Below are 24,741 nucleotides of genomic sequence, written 5' to 3' on the forward strand. Positions count from 1 at the left end.
AACCAGAAGAGGGAAGTAGTGATCACTTCACACAGTGTCTTCCCACCTGTCCCTCTTCATCTGTGTGTCTAAATTTACAAATTACACAGCCATTCAATCACTCATTCTATAAAAAGTACTCTTGTACAGAACTCTAGTTCTCTGACATCAAGAATGCATATCTAAGTGTCCTTGCAGGTAATGGATGTCTGCACTCTGGAACTAATGTTGCAATTCATATTCCTTCTGTTGCTTGGAATAAATGTGTATAAATAATTCAATTGTGCTTGCTGCATCAGAAGTTATAGCTAGTTCTTTGGGTCTCTCCTCCTTTATTAAACAACTGTTGTGCTGAAATTTAAAGGCATTTCCCAAATCATATAATGCATTTATCTTTCTTTAAAATAGCAGTTATAAACTTCTAAATATGTGAGTCTGTCCCCTAAGTCGGCTGTACCCCACAATTACCAAACCAGGACTATTACCTTTTTGTTTTCGTAATAGGACATAACTATAGATAACAATAGGTGGTAGTATTGTGGGTAATATATGGCCAAAATTCAAGAAACTGCTTTCCATCATCAGTCCTCAGGATTAAGTGATATTTTCAGAGGAACTAAGCACTGCAGAAAACTCTTTCTCCCTCTACTCTCAAGCTGGCATCCTAGAGAACCCCAAATTGTGACCTGTTTAAAAGTGTGGGCTGAATGATACCCTCCGGAATAATTCATTGTACACTGGTGAAGAATAGCCCAGAACTGTTTATGCTAGTGAATAGGATGATAAACAGCTAAGATTTCAGAGAGGACCCAGCTTAGTATGTCATAAACTTAGGCCAGTTGGCTTGCAGACAAAATCTAGCTACTCAGTATATAAAATTTATAAATTGATTGTAGAAAGAGATTAATTCATTCCTATTGATCTGCCTACTTCAGCAGTCATTATGAATGACATTAAGTTGTACCTGACTTCCTTAGGATCTTGGCTTGCTTCCTCAAAAGTGCCAGCAGTAGGCCTAAGAGCCCAGAGTCACGGAAAATGTCACTGAATAACAGATCCTTCTTAGTCATGTTGAGAAGGCACCGGAGAGCTGTTAATGTGCAGAATGGCACTATGTTTTCCTTTATCAAATACTGAACCTTCTTCAAAATTTCATGGGGGACATAGGAGAGGTCTAGCACTATGGACTCCACCAGTCTGAAGAACTGGACTTGGACAGGGTGTGGTTTGAAATGGATTATGTCAGTAAACTGGTTGATAGGTTGTAGTGTCCATTCCAGAAGAAAGAAGTTTACTGTGTCCCAGGCCCATATGGTACCAATTGCTGCCAAGATTCTTCCGCACAGGTGCTGATCATTACTTTTCTGGAAAATGGACTGCAACACCTGAAAAGCCTGGAGGTTTTTCACTGTCATTCCTGTAGGATAAAACCAGGTGAGATCACTTCTACATCAATGTTATTTAAGACTGCAAGCACCATAACTATAATGTTAAGTCATGTCTGAGAGTGGAAATAGGAGTCACAGACACAATGGATGTGATTGGAAGGTATGTTCTCAACCTTGGATCAGACCCTACAGCTGACATAGTCAGTTCAGTTTGATGTAGGTAGCATTCAGGCTCCTGCAGCATTAAGCACATAGATCAGAAGATGCCATTTCATACTCCTTCCCCCATCTCAAGACATGTAATGAATAGAGCTTCATTTTTCTATGACCTGCCTATGTAGCCACATATATATATACTGTACCAGAAGACCGTGTCCGTTCGAAATCGAAGTGCGGTAATTGTGGGTGTACAATATTGCCAGAAACTTTCAGTTCAGTTTTTCCACAGGTTGTAAGACAAGTCAACATGTCCAAGATCTCATCCAGATAGGGGTCTCCTTCATTTTGCTGCAACCCCTCACATCTAGGAACAAAACTTGGGATAGTCACATATTCACGCCTTAGTAATACAAATATTTTGGATATATCACCAGGTACTGAGCACATAGGAGCTACCCATTTTACTCCCTGCTCCTCCCCAGCCTATTTTACTGTCTTTTTGTCTTATTTCTGTGACTTGTTTAACCATCTTACAAACAGTAACTCCACACCATGGTGGCACATTCTGAATCAGAACAAAACTTACAAACTGAAGAAGAAAACTGAAGTGACACTATAAGATTCTTCTGAAGAAAAGGAAGATAAATGTTAGAATTTCATCCAGTTATGTGTACTTAAAAAAAAAAAGTAATTCTCTCCAAAAGAATGCCTGTTTTGGGGAGTAAAAATTTAAGTTTTGTGAGAGTTCAAAAAATTAAAACAGACACTTCACATTAAAAGGTAGGCATATGGTTGGCAACGTAAGGCACTCGCTGAGATAAATAACAGAAAAAAATCTCAGTCCTTAGGAAAGGAAAAATATTGTATTGCCTGAGCTTTGTGAATCAGACATGAAGATGGTATGTCTCTCTTACGTAAGGAAATAGTTTGAACTGTAACTCCAGATTTGCCATAGTTTAGACTGAAATGAGAGTCTGTCAAAGGGCAGAGTGCTGCTTATCATGTCGTCCTGTTCTGTACTGCTTAGAAGGGTCAATTCTTAAGGAAAACTACAGCATCTGGGCATGGGTTAGCAACAGAGCAATAGAGTGATACTGGAAGTTAGGAAAATCTCAGAAGAAAACCAAAACAAATATGTTTTGGTTTAATCTGAAAAAAAAAGGGGGGGGAGAGGGGGGCAGGGGGAGGGCAGGTAAATGCTAGTATTCATTTCAGCAGGAAAGAATGTGATTAGCAAGATTCTTTTTACCTGAAAAAGAAACTCCAAACATCAGAGAAGAGGAAACCTGGTCACACAAAACATTCAGGAAAGCTGCTCTCTGTCTATCCCTTTCTGCCAGTATACACTGGGAAGGGAGACTAATCTGAGGCCCTGAGCACCTGTATGCTATTCCTGTCTCTCCAGCCTAGTTACATCAGTTAAAAAGGATGGGGGCAGTCATAGCCTCTACTGATAAAGATCAGGTGTTTCTGTCCTTATAGGGATAGAATTTCATCAGAAATATACATCTCAACACAGCTTATTTATAAGGGAAAGCTAGATAATCTATGGTAACTAAAGAAAACACTGCTAGAAAAAGACAAAACTTTCTCCAACTGTAGGTTAATAATTTTGTGCCACCCAAAAATCATCAGAAATACTCACCTACGGATATCTTTTGGTTCATGATTCAAATTACAATCCTCTAGATCCAAATTACAAAATACCCCCTCTCAGTCTAACATATTGGTCAGGGACCAAAGTTCTTGCAAGTGTTGGAGAAGCACAAGAGAAGGCAAAGTCAGAATGGAAACAACAATAGATTGAGAAGATCTGGAAATGCTCTCTTCATATGATATTAAAGAAAACCAGAACAAAGCTCCTAAGTACTTCTTGGGAAGTGGTAAAATGTACTGTTTTGACATAGCAAACTCAGAGCCTGGTTAGACAATGCAAGGGGACAAGGAGAGTCAAAGATTCTACTTTGTGTTTTTGATTAGGATAACTAGTGGGGATTTGTCCCAATATGTTCATATTCATCTCAGTTTTGAAGAACATAACCATTTCAGATATAAGTTTGGGTGGGTTGGTTTGTTTCTTTTCTGCACAGCAAGGAGATCAGGTTTCCCTCCCTAGCTGACTGCATTCCTGGATCAAGAGTTCACCTTAACTGAGACAAATATCTTTGACCTACATCCCCTCTAATACTAACTGATGAAGAACCTTTGTCTTGTGTTTGGTAAGTCCCTATCCCACCTGTAGACTAAATTCTCCTACCATTCATTTCCATTATGGTTTCAGTAGAAGTTATGTGCTGCTTCCCTTGTAAAACAGCAGTGAAAGACCCCATATCAGGGTCTTTATTACTGGCTTTGCATCCACGCAGGATTACCTACATGATTCATGTTTTAAAACAGACCACTATACATTCTGAAAATAAAGTTTTACTATGCTCTAGAAGCCCACTAAAAACCTCTCTACTTACCTGAGTAAAATTTTTAGCAGGAGTTGGTAGCCATCATTATCTTCAAACTCTGTTAATAAAGCTGATGATATGGGATAGGAATCTTTCACAAAGCACAAGACAATACTAGCAGCTTCACACACATCACAAGCAGGTAGGGTATCAGCCAGTTTAAAGAGATTCTGAATAGCTATTTTAATGCAGTCCACAGCTGTGGGAACAAAAATGTAGCAGGTATTTAAGAACTGACAGTCAAACAAGTTCAAAGTTACTAACAAAAATGGAACAACAAGTTTGAAAAGTTATTTCCTAGTAAAATAAGAGTCAGTTAACTCTTTTTCTAGAAAGAAAAAAAAGGGTATATGAACATCACCACTCATCTCAGAGGCTACATGAAGAACGTTACTGGTTTTAAAGTATGCATGCATTTCTTTGCTTAAACCCCAGAAGCTGATTCAGTGTCAGGAGTATAAACTTCCAACCCACCCACTCACCAAAATTCACATACAGTGAGTCCAGCTGTCTGAGTACAAAGTGGAGGCTGACATGTTTAATTGTCTTGTACTAAGTCAATCACACAGTCTGTGCCGCATTCACAGATTAATTCTTTGCTCAATGAGGCATGTGTAATGGGGTATACACATACACAGCAATGAAGCCTAGTTCTCTTGTCTAATCTGATGGCCAGTCCTTCCAGGACAGCTTCAAAACGTCCAAACAGTTCAGTACTCTTAGAACTATTAGTCCTCAGTCTTTCATTCTCACCCAGGAAGCCAAATTTTTATTTTAAAAAATAAAAATACCTATATGCAGTTACTCCATGATAAGGAATACTGACAGTAAAGTGTGGATTCTAAAACTTTTTTTTTTCTTTCTAAGAAATTGAGACTCATGTTTTCTTAATAACAAAAAAATTGGTTACTCTAACAAAGCCTAGGAAGAAATGATGTTGTCCCAAAAGATACCGTTCCTCTGGCAGTGCCCTCAACCTTGTATTTAGAGTGTGCATGAGCCTTAGGCTCACACATTGAGTCACACAACTCAAAAAAACCCTTAATACATCTTGTCCTAACCTACATTAATGGGATCAGATGGGATTGGCTCTTGCCTGTAATATTATTTCTTGTGTAGAAAAAACTTCAGTTTCCAGATAGCTATCAGAACTAAATAAAGCTCCTGTCTAGAAAGCCAAGAGCCCATGTTTTGCAGTTGACTGACTACCAGATGATGTAGAGATAAAAATCTGTCCTAGGGAGACCTGTCTTGAGAATTCATTCTCAGTGGAGCTATGAGGAAAGGAGAAGCCAAATTACTAAACCAAACCTTGTAGGTACACAATGCTGGTTTTGGTCTGAGCCTTTGAAATTGTTCTCAGCACACGGCCTGTAGGTACTTTCCATGAGTGGCTACACTGGTCCCAGAGGGAAGCAGTTGCTATGATTAACGACTGAAGCTTATCAGCTGCCAGAAGTTCCTCTACACCTTGTTCCTCTCTGTACATGTTAAGCATTATCTGAAAAGGAAACAAACATCAGCTACAATAATCACCTCTACAAATATCTGGGAGATGAAGAAAAAATCCACTGGGGGGGGGGTGGGTGTTACAGTTTGATACTAATGCCAGGAGAAAGGATGGAGTGAAATGAACAAGTAAAACTACCACTAGGATAGTCTTATAGGATTTTTTCCCACTTAAAAAGTCATGTTGTTTTGTTTAACAAAAAAAAAAAGAGAATAGTGGCATCATCTCAGATTGTTTTATACTGCTCCTGATGCTTGTTCAATGGTTTTCAGTCCAAATTTACTCCTTTTTTTGGCAGTTTGAATCAATCACCAGCTAAAAGCCTAAGTGAACATGCAAATACTCAGGGCAAATGAACTCCCAGAGGCACATCTCACCTTAACAAGCATTTCCTGAGTTTGGGTGTCATCTTCACTTGCCTCTCCATCATCACTGGTTTTCTTCAGAGGAAAAGTAAAGAATAGGTACAGGCACTGCATCAGAGCAGCTGGAAGGCCAGATCCAATGATGTTCCACATAGTCCTCTAAGTAAGGAAAATAAAAATCAGCCCCTCCAGAAGGTGACCACAGTTTCCTTGTGTTTCTACACACTGAGTGTAGTCATGGCAGATGAAAGAGCTGCTTGAGCATTTTATCCTTACAAGTGTTCTAGGGCGCACAAGCATGGCAATCATACAGCATGGCTGTACAAATACACTTCGCAGAAGTAAACTCATTGACAGTGTGTTGCTATAGCTGTTCCCAGGACTTCCCACTAGAGCTGAACTACAGCTTTGACAGAGATACTAACTATGTCCTGCATAAGGAGACCTATAGTCTATAAAGCACACAAACTGCAAACTAACTAGCACCTAAAATTAAGCCCAGGGGCAGACAGTGCCCCCTTTATCATTAGTTCACAGGACACCCTGCAGCTATAGAGACCTGGTATGTTAAAAGCATGAATTCTCCATTCCCTCCTTGACCCAGCATAGCAGCAATTTAGCGATAATGCCTTTGCTTTTGTAACATATTAAATAACTGCACACACACTTCTAATTATAGCTTTTATAAATGCAAGAGACACTGTTTCTCCACAATGTTTCTCAACACTTAGTTCCTTTCCATCTTCACTACGGCTGTGTACAACTTAGAGAAGTCCCAGTGTGCCTGCTTGGCACACAATAATCAAAACAAAAATCAGCAGCAAATTAAACAGAAGAGTGAGGTTTGTGATATGAAGTTTTGTGAGTGTGTGTGCCACAAAAAATAGCAATGTCTTAAACCTGTGAAAAACACAAACCTCATCAGGAACTTCATGCTGTGACTAACTATATATAATTTTACAGAGCTCCTTATGACACAGAACATGCCCACTAGAAGCTGACAGTAAGATTTTATTTTCATGTATCTGAATAAGGATGAGACCAACTGCTCAGCTCAATGTCAGGGATAAACACACCCCTGATGCCCATCAGCAGGCTGTACTGCTGACGCCAGTCTGCATTCGGGATGGTTGTACAAGTAGAGTTTGTGAAATGCTTTGAAATGCTTCAAAATGACAGGCTATCAGTATGGAAAATCCAACAACTGCATTACCAGACAGACAGATCCTTACTAGTCATCTTTTTGATATGCAAGCTGGAGTGACAAAGGTTGAAGAGCAGTGATACACAATGGGGGGAAAAAAATAAAAAAAGAGAAATCAGAGGAACATTAGAAAAAACAGCTGCCTGATGATCAAAACAAAAAGGGTATCTGAAAGCACAAAGGCTTACTTCCCTCTTTAGAAAAGCCTGGACTATAAACCTGGTGGTGTGTCCTCTATGTGACTGTATACCCTGGGTATGCTGAAGCACAAAGCATTGGGGATAATGCAAACTTCATGAGACTTAGGTGTTCCACTGTTGGGGTGGCTACCCAGCTTCTCTGAAATAAAAAGGAAAAAAAAAAAAAAAAAGACAAAACAAACAAAAAAAAACCCCAAACCACTTTGTAGTCATTTCTCTTACCAAGTCAGTCTGTGAGAGCACATACACTGATTTCAGGAGCAAATGGCCATTTTCTGTTTCCCCTTTCTGTTGTAGCAATTGCTCCAAAGCCAGACGAGCTTCCTCTGTTACCACAAAAACATTAAACTTTAATTTCTTAATGAAAGATGAAAATGCTGCATTGATCCTTTCTTAACAGAGCTGACAAATTTAACAAAATTACAGTAGCAGGAGTCCACTGAAGTGAATAGAAGGACATAAAAGGATTTTGATCCATCATCAGGCTCAGGTCAGTTCATGTAAACTACATGTTTCAAACCGACAAGCTTCACTGGGAATACCAGCTCAGTTCATGAAGTCTGCCAGCTGACCAGTGCTAAGAATGTACAACAGCCACCACGAAAGCCATGCATAGCTAGCAGTACTCTTCTCATTAAAGAAAGCTCCGAGAAATAGTGTGTAGCCTACTCTTTTACTGCATAGCTAGAGTATTACACATTTCTAGCTATGAAAGTTCCAAAAACAAGGTCAGCACAGCATACAAGGCCAGATCTTCAGTGCAATCATCCAAAACCAGCGCTAGCTCACACCTACTAAAAGATCTGGCTTGCTACACTTAGCACTTTCCTGCTCCCCCTTCATTTCCCTCATGGTAAGTACAGAGGACAAGCTGAATGACAGCACATATCCAGAATAAGTGGGTCCAGTGGATATAGTATGGGATCATTACCTGCAGGTTTGCCATTGAGGTTCCTCTTAATTTCTTTTGTCAGAAGCTTGGAAACCTCACTGGCTAACAGCTGAATGTTGGGGAATACAATTGCTCCAGCAGACTGTTCCCAGGCCTGAAATCCAAGTGTAACTGTTAAGTCTTTCTGATGCAGCATGTCTTTGGTAGATTGACAAGTACTAATACATATAAATAAAGAAACATAAAGCTAACATTCCCCTGCGAGATTCCCTCCCCAGCCAGTATAGTCCATTAAGCAGTATTTGCCAGGCAGGCAGGAGCCTGACACTACAGACACAGAATTCAACCTGCAACTAGCTTTAGAATCACGTAATGCACCTACTAGACAGCATTTACATTATTTTCTCCATTGAATACAATCAAAACAATGTATATGTTTGTCATAGCCCCTGTGTCACTAATTATTTGTATCAAAAAGCATGCTAGTCCCTTTCGAAATACAATATAAACACCCTGTACCCTGAAGAAGTTACAGCTACAACTGTCTAATTTTTCAGTAAAAGTAAATCCTTCTCCAAAAACCGGTCTCCCCAAAACTATCGTCATAAACAAAACCCAATTTTCAGTTGAATAAAAAATAAAAATAAAAATTGTATTTTCTCTGTTCAGCCAGTCATTGCACAGTCTCAGCTGCTTAGAGACTGAAATGGGATTAGAACTGCTGCTCTCATGGAGCATTTGTAGCAGATCTGTCAAGAAGAAATCATGCTAATACAGGACTACTGCTCCCAAGTAGCAGTATACTGGCCAAGATTCACCTGAAACTGAAGTATTTATTTCAAGTCAATAAATTTATAAAAATCACAGAATGAACAAACAAGCAAAAGCCTTCGGGGGGGTTGGGGGTGGTTTTTGTTGTTGTTGGTTTTAATACATTCATAAAGTTTCTGCCTTTCAATTCTACTCTATTTTGGGAGGAAAGTAAGGCTCATTAAATCAGCATTTCTTGCCAGACAGAAATAATCTTTGTTGCAAACTAAGGAAATAAAAGAAAACATGGGGAAAGGAGCTAAAAACCCAGCAATATTCTAGCCCAAAAGGCACCGGATGTGTTTTGCAGCAATATGAGTTGCCTAACCCATCTGCACATGAGGTTAAGATGTAGGCTGCCAGGCCTGGACTGACAACCCTGTCTGGCTAGGAATTTACAACATTACAAGACAACTTACATCATGAGTACAGATCGGTGCTAATATAGGAAAAGATGCACTTTTAAAATGCTGAGATGATGACAGTAAGGGTTTACCAGATCAGGATTTCTAAACATTTCCTATGCTATAAGAGGCACCCCTAAATACGAAAGTATAGTCCTAAATGCATAGCTAGCCAAGGAAAACAAGTTTATAGACAAGTTTATAAACAATTTATAAATAAGTTTGTAAATTACTTGTTCAAGAATGGACAAGCAATTGAATGCAAAACTGACAAGAGTAACAACAGCAAGACTTGAGATTTCCCTGCTCTGAGTCTGACAAACAGATCCCCCCTCAAATGTTTCTTAGCCTTGACTTTGGGGGGAAAAAAAAATCAAAAGCAATAAAAAAATATTCCAGTAGACTAATACTATTGCACCCAACTGGCCTCCAAGAATCAGGTACCATTACTTTTATATAGAACATTAAACTCTACACACATCAATGTATGAGCAATAGTGCAGCATTCACCTCTAAATAACAGGCTGAGACACTTCTGTCCCCAGTAACCTTGAAAATTTTCTTTAGAAAAGTTACCTCCTTCTAAAAGCTCAGAAAAATCAAGCTGTAAGGCCAGATGATGAAAGGAAGATAAAAAAAAATAATGACACCTGTTCTCCTAAAATAATTTGGAGCAGACACCCCGTAACAGTCTGCCAAAGAATCAGTGCAACTCTTTGTGAAAGAAGATCCTCTAAGAACATATTTCCTTCCATACCACTGATTTCAATCACTTGTTCTTTCTTTGCTGATGGCAGCTTGTGGACAAGCTATTTCTTTCCCCACAAAGTGCCAGTTGTCGGTCGGCAATCAGGCAAGCACCTACTTTTTACTTCATTTTACTGCATTGACCTCTGGAACTGCACCCAACTCTTTTTTCTAGGCTACAAAAGTGTGACATGCAATCACACAGTGTGCTTATCAATTAATTTTCAAACAATCAACAATATTAAAACAACAAGCTAGTTTTTTCAGATTTTGACCATAAATGATTTTCAGAGACCCTCAGTTGCAGGAGCAAGAGCCACCAACTTCTCTACTTCTGATGTAGAAGTGAGGGAAGACCTGTAAAGAACAGAAGCTGGGCAAACACAGTGACAAGAAACCCACAGCTACTTAAGAATACACAATAGTTGTCATCAACCTAAACCCTTTTTCAGAAGAAAGCAGTGATAGATTCCTCCCCCTCTGCCTCAGAGAGGAACGTCCTCTGAACACTTCAGAAACGACTTGTTATACTCACTCTTCTGCTAATACAAAGAGCAGGATAAATTTTAGAAGTTCAGACCATACGCAGCAGAGAGCAGTAATGAAAGGTTCATAGAAATGCTATCATTATGCAAATATTTAGCTAGTCCGTCTCACTACAGACCAGGCCTCTAATGTTCTGATTTGATTTTACAGGTGATCTTCCTGTGGGTCAGACACCAATCTCTAGAATACATTCTCTTTTAAGAACAGACCTAATCAGTTCCATATTCATCTTTGAGCCTATAAAAGGTCTGTATCTGGAAGAGTATCAAACTGACTCCATTCCAGGATGTCTGCCTTCAGGGGAAACTCAAATAATATGGTATCAATGTAATCTGATTTTCTTTCTTCCTCTTAAGCCTGTTTCTACATGTTTAAGGTTCTGCCACAAGTTCCCTGTGTCTGCTGTTGCCATCTGTCCTTCCTATTCCATGCTTCATGGAGAGATGCTAGCTCAAAAGCCAGACATGTAATAGAACATTCTGATACTTTCTGAGGCACCAAGAGGGAAGATACAGAGGGCACATTAAAATTACTCCCAGCCTAGGCCTGAATCACAAGCAGATGGCTAACATTTTCCTCCTACACCTTTTCCTTCTACATCAAAGCATATCAGTGAGTAATGAGTCTCCACACCCCAGGTGGCTCCTGGTTAGTGCCCTCTCTCTCCAGCCAACTGAGTAAGAGCTAAAGCACTCTAAGACAAAAAGACAGAGATGCACTGGCATCTGCATGATCAAACAAGGAAAGGAAAAGCAAGAGATGAAAAACCTCCAAGGAGAGAGTAGATTTATGCAGAGTCCGCTGTTAAACAGGAGGAAGCAAGGTAGTTTCTGTAATAACTTCATAACACGTACAAGTCAAATTGACATGCGTTTCCCCAAGCCAGCCCAGGGGCTTAGTACAAAGCAGAAGGCTGGTACATGAAGGGAGTAAAAGTCACATGGGGAAGGACATCAGGACTCGAAGCTAAAAGGCCAGATCCTCTACAATGTACTCCTGAATCAATGATGCAATGCCAAAATACTCTAGCCACACATCTGAACCTAAATGCCTACAAAGAACTGCAAAGCTCCACAGATACATCTAAGGAAAGTGAAGGGGAAGAATCTCTCTTAGGGCACAAAATCAAGTGTTAAGCTAATGAGAAATGCACATCTCCATTCTGAATATATTCTGTAGCCAAAATATCCTTTAGGAATTTAAAATTCCATCTTTGTGAGCATTACTGCAATTCAGGAAATCACTTTCTACAACCCTAAAGCATGTGAAGTTCAGTCCTACAGAAGGGAAACACATGGTGGGTGTGCATATGCATAACATGACCAGTTCCTTAGCCATACTCAGCTTGCCTCCTGTGGAATAGCTGTCCTTTGACCCACCAGTACTAAAGTTTATTTCTCATGTGTCATGATAAGTAAGCAATTTCCTGCTTTGCTGTCCAATTTTTAATTCCTCAGACTTCTAGACTTTATTGCTTTCATCATCTTTGTTCAGTAACAACTTCCTCAGTCCTTTGAAAATTTCACTCCAAAAAAATGACCTTTGCATGGAAGGCATTCTTGCTATTCATACTTTGTTAATGATCAGCAAATCTGAAGTTGTTCTACATAATCTCATCTCACCAAGATTTGCTTTCTTCATGTTCACTATATGGTATTCAAAAACTAAAGCCACAACAGAAGTCAGAAACCTTGAGATCTGGGAATTTCAATTTCGTTGTAAATTTGAGGCAGGAAAACCTCAGCAGATTTTCACAAAAAGCCTGCAATACATTGCTTACAAGAGGGGGAGGGAGCAGTTTGGAGAGACTATCTTCCACAGCAAAGCCTATTTTTGTTGTGATGAATTTATACCCTCAAAACATTATGGATGTATGTTTTCCACGGAGCTTCAAGAGGAAGGAAGACAGGAGGTCTGAAAACAGCTCTAGGAAAAGCAGAATAGACAGCTCTTGCTCCAAGCAAAAAGGTTGTATCTTGTTGCTGTGCTGTCTCAAGAAAAAGAACAGTGCAATTTTCAGCACACCATTTAAAAAGCAGATCCATGGAATAAGAAGGTGCTCCTCTACAGGAAACTGTCAGATCATCAATCCTGATCTGACTTTGAAGAGCATTCTTTGAAGGCTGAGGAAGGAATGCTGCCCCTTTGCAAAGCCAGAATTTTTGTGACCTGATAAAGCTGTGGTGAGCTCCCAAGAGAGCCAAGCCTGCCCCAGCACATGTTGTGCCCTATGCAGAGAGAGTGACACGTTTCCAGTGACAGCCACATATGCAGAGTAACAGCTCTTCTGCTCAAATATAGCCTTTGGTTCAGGAGGGAGACTATTCAATGCAAACAAATCCAGAAGTTGAGAGGAAGTGGTGAAAAGTCAAAGCTTTGTTCAGTAATCATAAAATATTTGTAGGGCCATTTAGATTAAATGAGAAGGCTGTTTCTGAGACTCCAGGCTATACACTCACTGCCTTTTCAGACCCTTCCATTCATTTTGTCTGCACTGCCTTGGACCAGGGCAAGCTTGTACTTAAACACAGCAAACTCTTCACCATAGGCATCACCAGATCCTACCTGCAGCTCAATTGTTTGCATTACACTAACACCAATGAGTGACCTAATTCAGTGCTGTTAACTGACACCAACATCTACAGTGATTTCAAAGTCCTGCTCTGCACAAGGACTTACAAGCTTCACAGGTTCGTGCTCCATCTAGCTGAGTGAAATGTTTATGACCATCTGGAAGTTAATCCTGCTTTACCGTCACGGACACCAAAGATTTCATAGCCCTGAGCACAGCGATTTCCCTGCACACACAGTTCAAAATGTTGCTCTCACTACAGATTATCCCTTTTTATGTCCCACAATGCTTCCATATAAACCGAGCGACCATGTCTTTAACATTATTTTTTTTCTCACCTACCCACCGACGACTTATTAGAAAACCCACTCAGCTAGGTAGGGAACAGATGGATCTGAGTTTGGTCACTCAAGAACACTGAAAACTCACAAGTACAGATGGCTGAAGTATGCCATCATTAAAACATGGTTTCACCAAAACCAAGCTTTTATTTTCTTTCTGAAAGACTTACATAGTGAGAGTGTAAAAACACAGATTCAATACCCAGAGATACCCAAGATAATTCAAGAGAAAAACAATTCTTCTGTACTACAACATGGCCACAGTACATTTAAAGATAGGCCAGCTTTTCTCCTCCTCTCAGTATAAGCTCTGCCATTCTGTTGCTATATGGTCCACTCAAACAGTTCCCTGTACATTTCACAAACTCCAGCAAACAAAACCAACCCATAAGGCTCCTATTCATCACAGAGCTCTTCCAGCTTCACCTTTCAATATGGCCATCTCAGAAATAGTTGGCTGATGGAAGCTCTAGGTCATGGGGGAGGGCAGCTAGCTAAAATGTTCTCATTCTCAGCTGTGTCCCTCACCTACAGTGTGACCTTCCTCTCCTCATGCCACAGTTTCCCTGTCTATAACACAACTCCTCTCTGAAGCACTAAAATTAAACATCAGCACTGTCATTAAGCCCAAAATTCCCTCTTAAGACTGTACCCCTGCATTTCCCCTAGCTGGCTGGATGCCACAACCACTTTTTCCCAGACTGAAACTGTGCTCAGCCCCCCACTAAGTAATAAAATAGATGAGTCAGACATGAAGTGACCACTTCATGGGGTACTCTGAAACATGCCTGTCTCATCAATATATCCCTTGACTCCAAGAATAGAATTTAGCCATTCATGAAAGTAAATCAGTGCTCCCCCAGATACTTTTCTCATGCTAACATAGCAGGTTAGTTAGATGAAAGGAGGACAAGCAACTGTTTCCCCAGGCTCCCAATGGAATAATAGTAATTATCACCTAGACAAAGGGATCACATTCCAATTAACTCCACTAGCAGTTAGGGTGAACACAGAACACATAGAGCAACAGAAACTCAAATTCACACTCTTGGCATCTTCACCAAAGGCAACAAGGAGAACAAACCTTTAAGAAGGGGGGAAGAAAATCCAGCAGCCTTCTCTGTTGCTCCTCTGGGATAAGAAATTGAGCCACCTGCTCATACTCTACAAATTGTCTGCCTAGAGTCTCCCACTGGAGGGTATGGCTCTGGGGTGGCTTGTCCTTGCTGTGTGCAGGCTGTCCTGGCACTTCTGCTTTGTCTCCATCATCAGGGCTTTGCTCTTGCTGTTCTGTTTTGCCGGGTGAATCCTCCCACTGCCACGTGAGTTCAGCTGCTTTGTCCATGCTAAAATGAGACTTGAAGTTAAAGATACTGTGTTATTTACAGTTAGCATCATCTCTTACCAGTCAACTGTCCCATGAAACTAGACACTGACAGTTTTAACTACTGGAGCTGGGGAGTTTAGAAGTATGGAAATGCTGGCAGCCACTGACTCTTTTCCAATCCTGATGGCAAAGCACTCTGCTCCTGGACAAGAGCATTACCACCCTGCAATCACATGAACAAGCTCTCTCCCATGAGACATGTGTACATGTGCTACACAACTCATCTGGGCTTTGGCAGGACAAACTGGTAAACCACGCAGGAAATCTAGATTCCAGCTCCAGCTTTGCCACTGAGCCAGATCCTCTCCCTATAGTTCAGTCACCCCAATTGTAAAACAAGTCATAACTATTACCATCATCAGATCTGCAACAGAAGAGCACTACTCAAGAGCCAGGTTACACATTTCACTGAGTATGGATGCTAAACTAAGCTGCACATTTCTGATGCATTCCTTACCTAGAGTGAGGTTGAAGCACTGGCTGGAATAGGAGCTGTGTGGAAAAGCCAAGGATTCCCCACATGGGTGTGCTGGCCCAAACAGGCAGCAACATTCAGCTCTTCTAAACTGCAGATGTACAGCTCTGTACAAGAGATAAGTATTTTTACTACAACATTACCTGTTTTGCTGCTCCTGTAAACTGAAATGGATATGCCTCAATGAAGAAGCAAGGTGATTCTAGCAGCCTTATTTCCATCAGATTGAACTTACAATGGGTCCATCTTGCACTATAGGTAGAGGAATCCTTCTGGTACCTTCATCTCAACTCCAAGTCCTCTAATCTTCTTTACAGCCCTATTTTCATCCATAGTCTTCTGGAAGGTCACTGACACAGCCTTGAATCCACAGCAACCCTACTCCTTTGCCATAGCCTTCTGTGAGCTCACCCTGCTACCCAGAGCCTACATAATGACAACGCTTACACCAATGGAAATCAGGCTTCTCCAGTTTCCATTGAAATCAGCCATATGCTTATTGGTGTTTAGGATATCATCTGACTACTCAAAATATGACACATAAATTATCATAGTGTGGGTAGGCAGCTAGGGAGTTGTCACCAAGATGAACGTAGCTCATTACTTTACTTACCAAATATATTGTCTTTTAAGAGCCTAGAAGAATCTTTAACATATCATTACACCCCCTCAAAGAAAATCACCAATGTACCTCCATTCCTAGGCAACAGGTTCCTTCTCTACAGTGTCTCTTTGATTGCCATTCTAGCTTGTCAATAAAAATGCCAAAAAGCAAACATAACTAAAAAACTGAGTTAGATGTACACTACCAATACATACACCCCTTAAAATAAATTTTTAAAAAAGACTATTAGAGCCTAGTTTAGCAATTAGGAGCCAACACTACTACTAGATTTGGGGTTCTCTTCCTTCACCATCCATCAGTTATACAGCTTGCTTACTGCTTGCATCCTACCCCCTCCAAGCCAGATGAACCAGTTTCACTTCCACACTCACACAGTAGCTCCATACCGCAGAGATGAAGAGGGTGACGTTATCTTGTCACTGTGCACCACACCACCTGCAGCAAGGTGATGGTCCCAGCAGATACCTATGCTTGGATGTAAATGCTGATCCTTCACACTACAGCAGAGGGTAACTTATTCTACCACAGCCCATACTCTGTCCTTTGCTAGGAGATAGAAGGCTATGAAATTTTGACCAGTCTCCAAGGATGTCAATCTGGAACTTCCTACATCAACAACAACATTTTGTGTTTCACTGCTGTTGTTTCCCTTAATTATCTGTGCTAAGACAACACAGCCCCCTGAGCAGAAAAAGTGTGATCACTGTCTGCACAGAGTAAACAGGAAGACTCTGTTCCTCATGACTGCGTGGGAGGTACATTTGTCATATGTTATACTTAACCCTAGTATGGGATTTTGGCCCACTTGAGTCATCGTGAAGCTGTACAGTGTGTTGAGAAAGCCTGGGTACTGTTCTAGGGGCTTCAGTGAGCATAGGTCAGAGTTACTTTTTCAGTGAGGCTGCTTTTGCATCCCAAATGGCACCATTCTCTTCCTACGGGAAATCTCTCACCTTGGAAGCTACTCTGCTAAACCTAAATCAATGCTAAGTAACAAGTAACTCACTCTGCCTTTTCTTGCGTCTACAATTTCATTCGGACTTCTAAATCCTTTGTGTCTTCTGTTCCTCTTGGAGGATAATTATTCTTCTAGACCAATCACAATATCACAGGGTCCCTTGGTATTAAGGATAGCTTAGGTATTTTGAAAAGATCTTATATGTTGGCTGTCTTCTACATCCCACAATTTATCCTGATCCTCAGTGTAAATTAATGGCTTATTTCAGTTTTAGTAAGTTATAAATATCACAATGATACAAAAAGTAAAGTCTAAATAATTAAGATTTTAAAAGACATGAAAGTGAAAATATATCAAATAAACTTGATGCTATCATTCAGAAAGTAGTGTCAGGTAACAGAGAGGAAGTGGAACTATTTCATGTATTTTCCCTTTTGTTCTAAATTAAGCTTGTGTGAAACCACGCTGCATTGTGGCTACGCCTTTTCAGACTGGTAAGACAAAAGGGAAGAAAGGCCTGACCAAAGATGGCAGGACAGGCAGAATGCTGATACTATAAGTTTACTGGCTGAACAAGCATGATTTTTTAAATGACGTCTTAATTATATTTATCTGGGGCTAACTCCCCCAGCAGTCCAAAGAATGATCCTGTACAGCTACAAAATCCCAATTTGTACCAAGATCAAGAAGTTTACTTATACATTTAAAATCATTTATTATCAGAGAAGGGTCTCACGGCAAGATGGTTGACCAAAACACAATCAAGTCTCATGCCAAATTTCATAGTTTGGTCCACTTTTTATGGTAAGTATCTGCAAAAAATGTCAGATATTTGAGTGTACATGGAAATCTTTAATCTCCAAAAGTACATGAAAGCAAAATGAGGACTACAATTTGCCTTCTTGTTTACTCCAACTGTCCAGATGACAAGAGGCATCTTAGACTCAATATCAGACACCTAGTACTAGGACTAGCTGCTTTAACTATTCCTTCTCCTAATAGCCTTTTCTTGCCTATTAAAACCCAGGATTCTGGTGACTATCAGAAACACATGGCTTACAGCACTCCAAAAATTCACTGTGTGATACCTCCTCATATGCCTTTCCTTTCCTGGGCAGCCAAGATAGATCTGTTCATTAAACAGTCATGCCAGTCAATCATTTTAAATGCTAAAAACAGGGATTCCACTACCTCCCCAGGAAAGCTGTCTGATGCCATAACAACCCCAAGCAGTAGAAAACATTGCTTGTTTCCTTTATGAACCATCTTATCTCACAAATTATAGTTCTCTCCCAATTCAACTACAAACTCCCTCTTTGTGGCTCACACCACTCTGTGCTCACAGGAAATGACAGTACCTCAGAATGAACACCGTGCCATATTCTGTCCATCTACTACTCTCTTACCTCTGTCCCTCCTAATCACCTTGGTTCTTCCCCCCTGAGCTCCCTCTGCCTTTCCTAAATTATCTACACCTATCAGTTCTATGTCTAATGATCATACTTGACATATTTCATGAGGCAAACCTAAAAACACCACCAAGAAGATTTACACTTTGATGTCACTATTTATTGCAGAACAATACGAGGACTGCAACGAATTAAAACAAGTTGCAAAATTCAATATCCTACCCATCCTTGCCAGGTCCATTTAATTGTAAATTCTAAGGGGAAGGTATTCTCTCTTCCTAAGTTCTGGCACAGCACTTTACACAATATGAGCCTAACCTGGCTGGTGCCTTGAAATCCAAATAGCTGACAAAATACAAATAACAGAGGGGTTTTAAAACACTTGTCAGCTTAGAGAAGGTTGAATACTGTTCAAAGAACAAGTCCCATTTCAGTAGGGGCACAGCCCCTATTTTTTCAGCAATAGAAATACAGTTTCAGCTTGTTTCAAGAAGGTGTGACACTCTTACTACTAAAGGAGTTGCATTCATTTACGCTCGGACTTCATTTGTCCAAGCATATTTTTACTTTTTGAGTACATCTAAGTTGGACAAAGCATTTCTGCAGTGCAACCTCACAAATCATTAATTCAAACACTTAACTGCATTCCTCTTTATTTTTGTTTGAAGAGCATCTCCATGCAATCCAAAAGTAGCTATAAAACTGACTTAGGCTCTCCTTCATGTATCCACTCTTCTTTTTTTTTTTTTTCTGTTTTAAAAAATAGCTTCTAAATATCTAATTGGGAACTGTTTCTTCTCTGACTTGTGTATACCCCTACGGCAGCCAAGAGAGAAGCAGAGATTTGGGGTATACTTGCTTTTGAGATTTGGTGAAGAAATGCCCCCATCTCAAGAGCAAACAGAATGCTTCTGGTAATTCACAGACAATATAGTTGCAACAAACTCGAAGGAACAAGACCAGGGCAATCCTGATCATCTCAACACAACAGCTCATTAGATAAGGACATGCAGTTAAACCAAATCCAACAAGTCTCCACAGCAGCAGCAACAGATATACCCCTTACATCTGCAATCCTATTACCACCCCTAGATTAAAGGATACAAGCAAACCACTGATCCTTTTTCCTCCTTGTACTGCAGTTTAGGGTCAACTTTGACTGAAACCTTTTCTGTTTGAAAATGATCCTACTACAACAAACCAGTTGCAGATAATACAGCAGTTTCCTTCAACAGTTAACAACAGTCTGTTCCTTTTGCTTTCACAACAGATCTCTCTACATACCTGGGCTCCTAGATTTGGCACCTCCTGTTGCAGTCAATAACCACATCCAGAGAAAGGAGCATTACTGCTTCTGTCCTCCTAGGCATTTTGGTGCATGCAGCAGCTCCCACTCTGCTCTTTAAACTTTCCACTGTTAATCACCTGATTAGCTGCTGCACTTATTTCCTGAGGAAAGCAGAAGTGAAGAGCAAATGAACCACATGCTTGGGGCCCACCAAGCTCCCAAAGCAACTTAGAACAATTCAGCTTATGCACAAACCTGTGGGGAATTGCATGCTTCTCCCTGGGTCAAGAGTAACCAGATATTTCTCCCCATACCATATTCACAAAGAAGGGGGGTGGGGGTGGGTGGTGTTTCATTTTGTTTTTAAATTTAAGGTTTACCGAACTACTACAGGAATACATCACCACAAAGCTCATGCTCTCTGTGCAACCTGTGCCCAAAGGAAAGGCAACAGTTGGAGTCCTTCCTCAAATGCAGTTTCCTTAAAATAAATACATCTGAATGCTGAGGTGAAGGGTAAGTCCTTGATCTCTCTACTAAAACAGCCAAGGCAGCTACTCAGATCAAGAGGCAAACAAGCACTATAAGCTCACTGACAAAATAAAGGAGCCTAGATTAGCTATGGGGTTGGCGGAAGACTACTTCTCAGTTGTCTAGTTGCTTTTTTGTTCTCCCTAATAACACACCTGAAAGGCTTTATAATTGGTTTTTAAGGGGAGGTGGAGTTTAAACTCCACAGGAAATTCAAGTGTTTCCTAAACTGCTTCTCCCGGAGAGAATTGTATGCTGACCTTGAGAATCAGTGGGATCATGGCTCTACAGTGACTGAAACCTGAGGGGATTTTACCCTAGGTGGTTAAAGCCATCCGTTTTCTGTTAACATCCACTTCATTCAAATGCCTGAAAAAGTATTCAGGAGAAAAACTAATTTCCTCTTCCAGCTAAGCTAGGGCAGTATCCGCACTGGAGGCTGCTGACGTTTCTGAAAGTAGAAGCAGCAAGTCTTAAAGGGACTGATTTCACTGTTCGATAGGGTTAAGTAATAAGACAGGACAGCGATTGCCTATATACTGCAGGGACCTCAATGCAGCAATGCTTCTGGCATAGAACAGTCCCAGAGGATTGTTCTCATCCCTTACTGTGGAAGTGTATTTATTGAAAGAAAGATCAACAATAGAGACAGCAGCAAAATCATGGGTTTAGTTCACCCCTTTACAGATTATACCAGGAATTAAACAGCTCTGTAGCTTTGCTGCAAAGAGAAATAAACTGAGGAAAATCCTGAAGAAAATATTGCACTCTAATCTGTATAGACAGTAGCCTTAAATTGATCAGGTTTTGGAAAGCATTAGCTCAACTAAGTATCTACAGGGTGTTTTCCCAGCAGATGCAAGTTCACACTGAGCTACCCACACCCAGGGCGGCTCCAGTGAATGTCACATTTGGCCACTTTAGTGAGCTCCACCGAGACACACACAGGTCTGGCTGAGCTCAGTGCTGCACCAACATGGCTGTGAGGCCTCTGGGCAGCTCTGAGCACAGGCTGAGCAAGCTCACACAGCCTGCAAAAGGCTGTGCCTACACATCCGCTACTTTTCTGCTTTAGGCCGTTCGCATATTGGACAATACTTTCCCAGTTGGAATCTAGCCAACATTGTTTTCCCTTTCCTAACTCAGAAACAAGCCTAAATGTGCTCCTTTTCCACCCTTTTAGTGTCAGTTTAAAACCACAAAACAGAACATCATTTGCAGTAGCCCTTCCATGCTGTTTCATCTGAGAGGTTTATTTCCCAGAAGCCTCCCTACCCAGTGGTGCCCCCCTCACTAGATGCTGTCAGGACTCAAGCAGCCACACAGTCATTAGTAGATTTCTAATCCACACGGCAGAGGAAGCACCATTTCTCTTTTTCATTCTACGCTAACTGCTGATGGGGCTGAAAGTCCAGAGTTTCAACATGCCCTCCTGCTTCACTGGAGCAAAACAGCTGTAACCAAATTATCTGCAGTAAAAATAACTCCAAGGGGTAAAGAGAAGCTAATAGCTAATGTAGTAGGAGACAGTGCCACAAGTCTCTTTTTGTCAGTTTGGGCTCTTTATATTAATGACCCTTTGCGCTGTGCCTCCACCTACAAAAATGGAGAGAAAAATCCTTCCTTTCTTGGTCCTTTTTCCCCCAATCTCATAGGAAAAAAAAAAAGGCATGTTTCCCACATACTTGCATTTGCATCTCTGTACAGGGCACCTAATTCAAAGGAATCCTCATCTTAGTTTAAGGTTTCTGGAAAGGGCACTAATAACTTCCTGGACCCAGGAGCTAGCTCTACCAACACTGACTGGAAAGTGCCATCTGATAGGGGCAACACTCTTAAGTAGATCATGCAAAGCCCAGTGGAGATAAGATGTCCTGCCTGAGACAACATAGAGCAGGCTTCCTGAGGCAAGGATCTGGAGATAACTACAAGGTCCACCTGTCTCACAGCATCAAATAATGTCCCCTATGTTGGTTCTTATTATACTTCTCTTCTCTTTGCCACTCCAACCTCCACACACAAGTGGAAAAACCCTGTTTCATGCCTTTACATTAATACCACCCACATGGAGGTATCTTAGTGGTCCAGAACAGCTAGAAGCGCAGCATTTCTCCAACCTGAGGCTGGAGGTCAGCTACTGCAGGTTTCTCCAGAAACCCAACTTGCAGTACGTTTCAGTTGCATTAGATTCACCAAATGGGCTGACTGATTACACCAAGAGCAAACATGTCCTCTGGCAATTGCTGTTCAGTTGCCATTGCCCAAGGGGCTGATAGTTCAGCCCAACTTGCAAATCCAAATGGGATGGAGCTTTGCCGAAAAGCCTGTATTTCTCGCTTCAGCAAGTTTCTCTCCTTGTAGACATAAGAAATAAAATGCAGCTGATTTTGCTGAGACAATACATTTTTCTGCTGCACATTCATAACTTTCAATTTAGAAAAAAAGCCAATTAAATGCATGTCCCTTTCAACACTGCAGTGTCCAGAAGTTGAGTTAGCTGCAGGTTTTTTTCCAGTCTTCACCTTTCCTGCTAAAATCCAGCTATCTTTTTTTTTTTTTCTTGACAAAAAGAAAGTTGATTAGAAAATGTTCATCAAATCATTTTTCATTTATTTAACATCATAAAGGGAAGCAGCTGTGTTTCATTTTCCTCTCCTCTTTTCAATGGTAGAACAGAAGCTGACAGGGACACCACAGAGAAAGGCAAGGCAAAAATTTAAACCACCTGCTTAAACATCATTTTCACTCATCGTTTTTCTCAGCAAACCTTGAAATCTGCAATGAAGGAGGCACTCAGCTCCTTCAGCAAATCTTCCCAAAGAAGTGAAAGCAGCGGGCTACAAAGCGAAAAGCCACAGGACTGTGAGCTTGAGCAGCTCAGCTCCTCTCCCTGTGGCACACACACAGGGGAGGCCTGGAGCAGCAGGGAAGGCCACCCTACCTCTTTGGCTGGGTTTTCCCGGGAAGGCAGAGCTCTTGGGAGGTGGGAAGTAAAAGCCAGCTTCTGCTGGTGCTGCCAGGCAGCCACAAACTGGGCCAAGGCTCTCGAGAGGCAGCCTGACCACCCAGGCCTGCAGCCCCCAGGCCGCACCACCACCACGTCTGAGGAAAATAAGGCGGCACGTGCTGATGCATGGCCACACTATGCAGATCGTAAAGTAACTTGCATATTTTTATACCTGCACAGATAACTAAATTTCAGCTTTAAATTAAACGGAGCTCATGCTGGTGAAACCACGACAATGGTAGCTGGTAAAGATGTACAGCATATCTGCGAGGCAATGTTTCCTAAGCACTCTTAGCCTGGCTCTGGAGGTCTGGTAACACCACTGACTACTTTGGCACCATGACTGCTGGGCTTTAAAAAGACGGGGCAGTTTGCAGTGTTCGTGCTGGAGTCAAGCTCCTAACTTGTCTCAGGAAAGGGATACCATTTCCTTCCCCTGGCGTTTCCCCTGAAGCAAGGCCAGGCAGTCTGCAAGCAGTCCTCTGTGCCACCCGGCATCCAGCCTGCACCTTGGCACTGGTAAGGTTTGATCAGTAGTAGCAGTGTTACATGATAAGGACAACTGGTCACATGAAATTCTGCTATTTCAAAACATTTCATTGGAAATTGGAACAAATTCCCTCCATCAACAAAAATCTGTAAATCAAAATGGGATTTCTTCCAATGCTTTTGTTGTTTAAACAGGAATGAACCAAAGTATATCTAATAGCCTGCATCTTAGAGGTCAGACTGGAGCAGTGGTTTTCAGGCTTTTCCAGTCTGTGCAGTCCTGAAGTAGTTTCCTATGAACCCTTACACTTGCTGTGTAAGTCTGCTGCTTGACAGCCTCCCCCCCCTCGCTCATCTTTTTTGGCTCCTTTAAAAGTAGTTGCGGGGGGGTGGGGCAGTCACTGGACTATATAATCACAGAAATATCCTAAATAATTTTAAACTACATTTTTTTTAAATTCTGTGCTTAACTAAATGCCACCAAAATTATTCCAGAGTCAGTAAAACAATATCAACTTTTAAAAACACAAGGAAAAAGAAGCCACATTTAAAAATTGGTTTGTAACAAAAGTGAAAACATTCTTGTTTGAAACTGTCAGACCCAAACATCTTGATCAAATGAACAGAATCTTTTTTTTTCCCCAGAAGAAAAAAGTATCAAATATGAACGTTCCTCTGGGAAGATGCTATTTTGATTAAATGCCACCTACTGACTAGCAAAATGTTGTTCAGGAAAATTTTTAAGGCAGCTTGACTGAACACATGATCTCCACACTAGAAGGCATGTTAGTCTAATGAGATCGAGGAAGTTGAAAGGCTAATGCAAAATATAACAGCATACCATTTCTCCACCCTCCTGTACCTCAGATTAACTTTCTACTACAGGATACACAGGAATTCATTGTTTTCATGATCAACTCGAAAGTTGTCAAATGAAAGGATCATGATACAGAAGTTCTGCAGGAAAATTTTTACAAATACTTACAAAATAGAAAGGTA

At 40.9% G+C, this 24,741-nt stretch overlaps 1 protein-coding gene across 4 annotated transcripts in view; it reads right to left on the reverse strand.

The window, feature by feature from the left end:
• Nucleotides 1-19,902, reverse strand: part of WDFY4 (WDFY family member 4) — a 145,875-nt gene extending 125,973 nt beyond the window's left edge. For 2 of the 4 annotated variants that reach the window (XM_041127201.1, XM_030030029.2), the window contains exons 1-9: nucleotides 19,712-19,885; nucleotides 14,658-14,931; nucleotides 8,193-8,307; nucleotides 7,484-7,587; nucleotides 5,870-6,016; nucleotides 5,294-5,483; nucleotides 3,992-4,181; nucleotides 1,730-1,890; nucleotides 944-1,396 (exon numbers count right to left, since the gene is read on the reverse strand). In XM_041127201.1, the coding sequence (XP_040983135.1) occupies nucleotides 944-1,396; nucleotides 1,730-1,890; nucleotides 3,992-4,181; nucleotides 5,294-5,483; nucleotides 5,870-6,016; nucleotides 7,484-7,587; nucleotides 8,193-8,307; nucleotides 14,658-14,918 (1,621 nt within the window). In that variant the 5' untranslated portion in view covers nucleotides 14,919-14,931; nucleotides 19,712-19,885. Of the gene's footprint in view, nucleotides 1-943; nucleotides 1,397-1,729; nucleotides 1,891-3,991; nucleotides 4,182-5,293; nucleotides 5,484-5,869; nucleotides 6,017-7,483; nucleotides 7,588-8,192; nucleotides 8,308-14,657; nucleotides 14,932-19,711 lie in introns of all 4 variants that reach the window. The other 2 variants (XM_030030030.2, XM_041127202.1) reach the window with 2 other exon arrangements.
• Between the last annotated feature and the right edge of the window lie 4,839 nt (nucleotides 19,903-24,741).

The sequence above is a fragment of the Aquila chrysaetos genome, chromosome 11, assembly GCF_900496995.4.
Source record: "Aquila chrysaetos chrysaetos chromosome 11, bAquChr1.4, whole genome shotgun sequence".
NCBI classification, from domain to species: domain Eukaryota; kingdom Metazoa; phylum Chordata; class Aves; order Accipitriformes; family Accipitridae; genus Aquila; species Aquila chrysaetos.